The sequence below is a fragment of the Myxocyprinus asiaticus genome, chromosome 11 (assembly GCF_019703515.2).
Source record: "Myxocyprinus asiaticus isolate MX2 ecotype Aquarium Trade chromosome 11, UBuf_Myxa_2, whole genome shotgun sequence".
Classification (NCBI taxonomy): Eukaryota; Metazoa; Chordata; class Actinopteri; order Cypriniformes; family Catostomidae; genus Myxocyprinus; species Myxocyprinus asiaticus.
The window spans coordinates 33,907,098-33,916,070 of NC_059354.1; the positions used below are offsets into that span (position 1 = coordinate 33,907,098).

Genomic DNA, 8,973 nt, shown 5'->3' on the forward strand with positions numbered 1-8,973 from the left:
TTGCTAGGGTGTTCTGGGTGGTTGCTAGGAGGTTGCTAGGGCTTTTTTGTATAGTTACTGGATGGTTTCTTACTCGCCCAGTGAAATGAGCCCATCCCCAAGTTTCTTTTATGTTCTCATCCCTACTGTAACAAATTTCTGTAGTTTTCATAGCATTATTACTGTATAATGAACAAATGCTTACTGTAGAACCTGTATGCTGCATATTGCTGTAGATCTGCAAAGCATCATGGTCAGATTTCTTTGGCGGGTGAATTATACAGTAAATATATTTTTCCTGTGAATCACAATACAGTAATTTTGAGCAGGATTTTTTTTTTCAGCAGTAGAAATAATAATCTGTCTTTGCTGATGGTACACTTTGCATTATTTCCAACACAGACCTTTTCTAGTTTTTGTTCAACAAGGTAACTTTGCTCATTATTTTGCAATGTACTTTAATTTAGCACAGTTTCCACATGTAAAGTTACCTTTGTGTTTAACTTTAAGAGTGCACCCTCCTTAGCTAGTAAGCTAGTGTGCATAATATTACCAAAATAAAATATTTGCACATGAAATTTTGATAGATTTTGTTATCTGGTGATATTTAGTTAATAACGTCATCAATTTGGTGTAGGAGTAACGTTATTGGATAAAAGTTATATTGGAATCGTGTGTATATGCCCACGTGTATGTGTGTGTTTTGGTGCTATCTCCGTTTAGAGAAGCTTGTCACTCGTGTTTTCACTTGATAGCTACCGTGAGGCATTGGTTACCAAGTACTGAAGCGGGCCGAGGCGAAACAAAACGCAACAACGGGTAAAACTTTTAAACAGCACAACATTTTTGATAGGATAGGAACTTGGTGGATGTATTACACTCCCATGGAGCAGCAAATACCACTATATGGGTAAGAATCCAAACTATCACTGTTTTTCTCCTTGGCTAGGGTAATGTATGATGTCTTTTATATTTACAGATTTTTTTGTCAGGATAAATCCAGAGCAGAGTAAGTGCGCTTCCAAGGTTCCGGTGAGCAAAAGGACAGGCAAGATGGTCCAACGAAAGAATGAGTCCCTCAATCCACATGTGGTATTGTTCATCAGGGACTACATTGAGTATGACTGGCAGAACAACTGATACCAGGTGAGACTGTTAATTATTTTTTTTACCTTGAATACTTTCCATAAAGACATTACTCTAGAGTTCAAGTTTATTTATAGACCTTATTCACTGTTACACAGAACACAGGGCAGTGGGACTTAATAATGCCCTTTTGTGTGTGTGTGTGTGTGTGCCGCTGTACCATGCTACTGCCCTTTTATGTAGTGTTGTCAGTAGTAGAAACATATTGTGGTATTTTTAATAGGAAGTAAAGAGTCAGCAAAAATTGTCATAGAGCCATCAGTCTTGCTGATAAATTTCTACATTTGTAACTAATTCCTTCCACTGCAGGGAAGAAGACTTCAGCCCAGGAAGAAGTATCCAGTTCAGGAAGAAGAACACATTTCGGGAAGCAGAATCCAGTTCAGGAACAATAAAATCAGCCTTAGACATTTTATGGTTTAAAATTCTACCGTTTTTGGTTCGTATTTAATTTGAGTTTTCCACTTTTAACTGAGCATTTGAATTGCTTCCAGTGCTTGGATTTTACTGTTTTGTTTGTAAAAATTACTTGAAAATATATTGTGTGACAGAATTTTCTACAAAGTGATTTTTTTTTTTTTTTTTTTAATTTCTCACTTTGAATCCACGTTACTAGGATACATGTGACTGTCAGCGAGTCTCAGAAAGCAAATGTAAAACAATAGAGGACTTGCACACGTCTTTATGATTAACAACTCCTTCCCTTTGTTTTTTATTTTTCTTTCTTTTATATTTGTCTCTAGAAGTACAGTCAAGTTAACTAAAACTCCTCAAACAATAAATCAACCATTTTAAAACTCTCTAAATATGCATGAAAGATTAACAAAAGAATTTCAGGCCATGCAGATTACATTGCGGGGGTAACTTGAACAAAGAGGAAGGATTTGTATGTTCAGGAAAGTAGTGTTGTTGTTGTTTACAAAATAAAAAATGTTTACAAAATGAAAAATGCAAAATCAAATCTATTTAATGCCTATTTATTTTCAAATATAAAATGTTGAAAGTTGAGTTAAGTTATACAATAAATTTCATTTTTGTGAGAAAAAAGTAATCTTCATTTTACAGTATGTAATTATTTTACAGTTATTCATTTACAGTATTAAAATTAATGCAGTAATGCCTGTTACAGTGGTATAATATTAGCTGTGATAAAAAATACAGCATCCTATTACTCTGATGATAATTACAGTACTGTGATTATTACTCTAATAACAATAACAGTATTTTATTGGAACTGTTATTAAATGTACAGTAAGCATACTGTGTAATGTACTACAGCAACGTACTAGCTAATTGCTGCCAGCCAGTTACTGTACATTTCACAGTGTTCTTTTTAGATATATGTAGATATATGGCTCAGGTCCCCCCCTTCAGTATGTAATTAGTTTTTTCTTAGTTTTATCGTCTGCTAGGTAATATATTAATCTTGATCATTTTAAAAAGTAACAGCACACCTCTCCTCAACAAGCCACACTGTTTGAGGTATCATTAATCTCCGTACAAACAGTCCATGATGAGTTATGCCCCCAAGTTATATCACATACCTGCATCACATGGCTCAACCCCTTACCAAAAAAATGCATACATTTGCATTTTCCATAGTCTTCTTCAGCCTCATCTTGTGTGTGTGTGTGTGTGTGTGTGTGTGTGTGTGTGTGTGTGTGTGTGTGTGATATATCGATGACTCTCTAACCCTTCATAAGTCACAAAGAGGTTGGTGTTTTTGGCTGGGTTGCAGGAATAAAGAACCCCGAAAGGAGAGAGATAAATCCTGGGGCATGTGCGGAGGCACTGAAAGGAGGAGTGGAGATCTTCTCACACTCATCTTTTCACCCATAGCAAAGGATGGATGGCCCTCAATCAGTCTTAATCTTCCTCTGACTCAGAGAAGCGCAAAGAAGTTTGTACACCCACACACACACACACACACACACACACGTTATCTAGCAAGATATCTATTTTTATCAAATAAAGCAAATTATTGCTAAACAATTAATATAGCAAACATTAAGCTAAAGATTAGAACAAAGCAAATTAACTGCTAAAAATTAACCCTAGCCCAACCCCTGAGAGAAGTGTTTTTACACAAAGAAAAGAATATTATTAATAAACCTCTTTCCCTTAAAGAATATCCATAAAATTATGTTTGGTCTGGTTTTCCTAACTTCAGGAACATTTTTAGCAAATATGACACCAAATCACACTTAAAGTATATTAAAAACACAAATGCACACACAAATAGCTCTCACACACATTCTTATACATACACTGATGCTGCTTAGTCGATAAGCTTTACAAATATTTCCCCTCATTAAATAGTTCATATAACAAATGGATCGATTCGCCTGATAATTGGAGAATTAACAGTACATAGGTCACTTATTCTCTCTCTGTCCCCAACACACACTCACACGGTGGCTGGTCTGGACATATATCAGTGAAGTATACCAGGACACACTGGCATTTAGTGGAGAACAATAGGGCACCCTCTTCTATTTTCTCTTCTTTTGTCTCATTTTGTTTTGGCTGGATTTAGCTCCACTGATGAGTTGAAGAATGAACACAAAGGGAGAGCAGACCCCTACATCCTTCTCACAATACGTCCACCATCATCAGAGAGAAAGTTATCACCTCAGGAGAGAGCGACAGAAGAAGATGGCTTTAAGAAAAGAACTGAAGTGAGGTAAAATTAGTGAGGTAATCTCCTCGAGTTGTCAGCGGACATAAGGCAGCTATATGTAAATGTGAGAGGTGGCAAGTTAAAGTGTGTGTGTACGTGCATGTGTGGTAAGGGTTTTAAGTCGGTGCGTCTTACTTTGATATTTCCCACTTCTCAATCCCACCTCTCCCCCCTCTGTACTTCTTTTTCTTTTTTTACCTCCTTGTAGAAAATCAAGGCCTATTAACCCTAATCTCACTTAATGGCATCTACCTCTTCCTTTGTCCCAGGCGATGGGCAACAGACTCCTTCCATTCAGCCTCTCGCCCTCTTTCACGCTTGGCCGGACTAATCCCCTATTGCCGCAGGGCCGATTATTCCTAGTTTTTATCATTATTCTTATGATTATAATCTGCATTCTCATTCACGCACCCATATCCACAAGATGGAATTGCTTTCCCCCCTCTTTCATGGCTCCCTCTTTTTCATCATGCCTCAAGATTGAAAGAATTGCTTCTTTTTTAGTTTTTACTGCTGGGCGTTCAGAGGGGTGGATGTCAGAGTTTGGGTGCTGGAGAGGGTGTTGTTTGTAATTTAGGTAAGTGAACTCCTTTGGTGGAAACACTTTTTCCAGGCATTTGAATATGTTGTTCAAGGAGTGTAATGAATGGCTCCACACCGGCCCGTGTAAACGGCAGTTACCTCGACAAGCAGGGAACAAGGGAGTGGATTAAAGAGAAACAGTGAGGTTGGAAATAGAGTGAGGGGTAATTATTGTGGGCTGCCGGTTTTGATGTGGGGTTTGTTTGGGGAGCTGAATGGGGGTCTAGGATGCGGGTTAAAGGAAAGCTGAGGTGAAAGAAAGGCTTGGTCTTTAAACTCCAAAAAGGGTGGACAATTAATAATTATTTCAATCTGTTTGGACAGAGCCAAGCACACACACATGCACACACTTATTTTGAAGAAAAAAATATGAGAATGTGCTGAGAGGTGAACTTTTTCACTAAATTTCAAACAACAGACACACACAAACCTCTTCAGTAATTATTTCTTTAATTCTTAGCTAACTCAAAAGAGAATTATATAGAGTCTTTTAAAGGAATAGTTCACCCAAAAATGAAAATTCTGTCATCATTCAATCACCCTTATGTTGTTACAAACACATATGACTTTCTTTCTTCTGTGGAATACAAAAGATGTTATGTAAAATGAGTTTTAGTTACCATGCACTTTCATTGCATCTTTTTCCATCCAATGAAAGTGAATGGTTACTGAGGCTTACATTGTGCTAAACATTTTCTTTTGTGCTCCAGGAAAAAGAGAAAGCCATATTCTTTGGAGCAGCATGAGGGTAAGTGATGACACAAAGTACATTTTTGGGAGAACTATACCTTTATGAGAAAAAAAAAAAACACAGGATGGGAGAAAATTTTTGATTTTAACCACAATGTCTAAAAGCAGGATATAAATCTCTCATCTTGCTGAGCGATATACAATGCAGAAAATGTTCAACACCATGGGAAATTAGCTAGACAATCTGCCATTCTCTGTACAGTAATTACATCAAAATATTGTATGGGAACATTTTGCAGTTGGAAAACTAAACAACCAGATACCTCACCTTCCACAGATAGAGATTTTTTAAAAAGTGCATTTTGGAGCTGAAGATTATGTTCTTTTTCTGCCTTCTGAGGCCTTTCTCCAAGTCTGCCAGATTCACTTTGTAAAACGTGTGGCAGGATTTACATGCAACACCCGTGGGGTCCTACACACCCCACACTGGCACACTGGGCTCTCCAACATGCTTCCTGACCCCCACACCGTGGGCTCTTCCTGGGCTGTAGAGGTGTTCTGAGGCAGGAGAGGGCACTTTGCTGGACCCAGCTGCTGCTCAGGTGGAGAGAGCAGAAGCTGTCCCGGTCCGGTAAGAAACGGCCACCCCCCAGTCAGCAGCAGCCGTGGTACGCTCCCGCTGACGCCCATCCCGATGCTGACCTCGCCCAGCAGACGCCTCATCTCCTGCAAGGAGGAGCCAAGGAGCAGGATGTAGTTACGGGCCAGCACCAGCGTGGAGATCTTAGACAGGCGACGTCCAGTTGGTGGGGCTCCAGGAGGGAGGTAAGGGTGCTGAGGTGCTCCTCCGAAACTGGTGGGAGAAGAAGAATAGGGCACCATCACCTCCCGTAAAGCATCCATGGCCACATTGAGGTCCTGCATTCTCTTCCTCTCACGGCTGTTGATCTTTCTCCGTAGCTCCTGTTGCTCCTCCACACTAAGCTCACGTGGGGGTTTTGAAGCTCTGAGTGGCCCCTGGAGACACCCAGCACTGGAGCCTGGTTCTTCTTCACCTGTTACCCGTATCATTCTTGGTATAAGCTGCTGCAAAGAGCCCTCACCCTGCTCTCTGCACCTAAAACCATGCACAGACTGCATTCTGAAAAAGATATTGTGTGAGAGAGAGAGAGAGACAGAAAGGAAAAGTGAGGCAAAGAGTGAGATAAAAGAAATTTGTAGAAATCATCAGCAGATCCAGTCCAGTTGCTGCATTTCTCAGTACTGCTGGTAGGCAAAGACTTTACCTTCAAGCTCTCAGTACACACTCCAGTTCTTCATCCAGTGACTTTGTTGAGTAGTAATGAAGCAGTTCACTTCAAGTCCATATTCATCTACTCATGAGTAAACCTTTCTAAAAACAGTGATGATTAAATATAAAATAGTCAATTAGATGGCCTACTGTCCTGTCCACGAAGTTGTACTTCATTGATAACTTTACAGTGTGGCTAACTTACACACACTCTCTAACCATTGGAAGAGACAAGCACTGCTGTAATGAGCTAATGAGTTACTCTTTCACTCTCTCTCTTACTCTTTTTCATTTCATGACGCCCCCTCATCTGCCCACCATGCTAATGATTTCATCATCATTTTCAAAGGAGGTGGAAAATCTTGATAGCAATCACATCCCTCAATTTGATTGAATAGCCAATCTATTAGAGGATTATTGTTCAGTTGAAGATGTCTTCATTGCTGCTTATCTCTTAATGCAATACCCTGATATTTTTTGCATGCATAGGAAATATTGGAGTGCACAATTTTCAGCTGTTGGATGAGGAAGCAAAAAAGAAAACAAATAACTGAGCAAACACAAACAAACACACACAAAGAAGGCTTAAAGGGATAGTTCACCCAAAAATTAAAATTCTTTCACCATACATTTTATTACATCTTTCCATACCATTAAGGTGAATGGTGACTGAGGCTAACAGTCTGCCCAAACAGCTCCTTTTGTGGAAGAAAGAACAGCTCCATGGAAGAAAGAAAGTGTTACAGGTTTGGAACAACATAAAGTTTGAGTAAATGATGACAGAATTTACATTTTTGACTGAAATATCCCTTTAATGATTCTTTATTACAGGTGGCACAATGGAAAAACATACCCAGGAAAAGACTGATTATAAAACACACACAGTGTAATATCTCTTTGCCCCAACTATTTTTCACACACTTTCATTTAACCTCCCTCTAAATGTGAGAGGAAGGAAGAGAATTTAACAGAAAGCATTTTGTTCACATTGAGAGCAGGAGGTAAAGGAGGATAGAATCTCCTATTTGTCTCATGTTGATGAGAGGAGGGTAAGAAGGTTGCAGCACCCGGTGTGGTCGTGCTGGTAAATGGTATCATGGCATCCATGCGCACATACTCAAGAGCTTAGACAGGAAAGAGAATTAAAAGAGCAATCGCAACGCCAGGCACCTGCAGGGCAACAGAACACAACCTGCCAGTGTGTTGGGGTGTGTGGAAGCGTGTGTGGAAGCGTGTGTGTGCCTCTAGCTGAACCTATAAAAGACAAGCCTGTGATGGATTAGAGCTGGGATGTTTGTCAGCTGTATGTTTGTGAACGTGTGTGTGAAAAGAAACGGCACCAGAAAGGAGGGAGAGCGAGAAGAGAGGGCAGAAAGCGACACCTGCTCTGACACAGAGACAGAGAAGAGATGAAAAAGGAGAGGGAAAGAAAGAACCTGGTGTCCACCCACAACACCGCCCCCCTCCCGCTCTCTCCGTCCTTCCTTCCAGCTTGTGGGGGTTGAATGGGGTGGCGTGGTGCCGGGGGGCTCACATCCGTATCCCCTGCCCCCAGCACCCATGGACTCCGTGGGTTTTATGGCAAGGCTGGAGTGGGTCAGGGACCGGTGGAGTCAGACAGGAGAGATGAGCGCCGTCTTTGTGGGGGTCAGAGTGTGCTCCGTCTGGGCCAAGCCGGCGAGCTTGGGCTGGGTCTCTGGAGCTGCACCTGGGGGTTCAATCAGCTCATTCACACCAAGCCTGTTTCCTGTAGTTACCAGTAAAATTCCTGGCTGAATGGTGCTCACTTGGCATCATTGGGTTTCCCATCTCTGAGTCGGACAAGTGCACACACACACATGCAAGTGGCTGCTTAATGCAATAATGCAAACATGTGATTCAAAAATGGCTCTCATGCCATGATTAAATGGAAAGTGAATGTATCTTAAAGGGACAGTACCCCCCATTTAATCACCCTCATGTTTTTCCAAATCTGCAGGGCTTTCCTTTGTGAAATACAAAAGGACATGTCAAGCAGAATGTTAGCCTCAGTCACCATTTGCTTTTATTCCATCTTATTATGAAAGGTAATGGTGACTGAGGCTTCCATTCTATATCTCATTTTGCAGTCATGGAGGAAAGCAAGCCATATAGGTTTGAAACAACATGATGGTGAGTAGATGATGGAAGAATTTTCATTTTTGGGTGAACTGTCTCTTTAAAAGTAACATTTTCCTTCCCTATTAAAATGAATATTCCAGGTTATTTTCATATGTGTGACTTGCTGTCAATTACCATGTTGTAAACTATACATGCATACACTGTAAATGTGTTTTCTGCTAATTTATACACAATAAGGGATGAATCAAATCTATTATTTATGGTAATTGACATCAAATTTAGTGCATCTTGATTTTAGAACTAGGAGGGGAAGGTTTTCAGGGAGTAATCGATTCAAATTTTGTTCTGATCATCACAAAATCTATCAAATTTCTTCAAAAGACATGCTATTCAGCACATATTTAGTTCTTATCTACAAAGCAGCAAGGAAAGGATCAAACGGAACAAAGGTGAGGCAGGCAGTTTTCTGCAGATTGTGCAGAAAACAAATTTGTGCACATGCAGA

General features: G+C 40.1%; 1 protein-coding gene across 1 annotated transcript; it reads right to left on the reverse strand.

The window, feature by feature from the left end:
• Positions 1 to 4,878: 4,878 nt before the first annotated feature.
• olig1 (oligodendrocyte transcription factor 1) lies at positions 4,879 to 6,563 on the reverse strand. Its single transcript, XM_051710577.1, has 2 exons — positions 6,364 to 6,563; positions 4,879 to 6,218 (listed from the first exon to the last, which is right to left on the reverse strand). Exon 2 carries the CDS (start codon positions 6,215 to 6,217, stop codon positions 5,501 to 5,503), a length of 717 nt encoding a protein of 238 aa, XP_051566537.1. The 5' UTR covers position 6,218; positions 6,364 to 6,563; the 3' UTR covers positions 4,879 to 5,500.
• Positions 6,564 to 8,973: the final 2,410 nt, after the last annotated feature.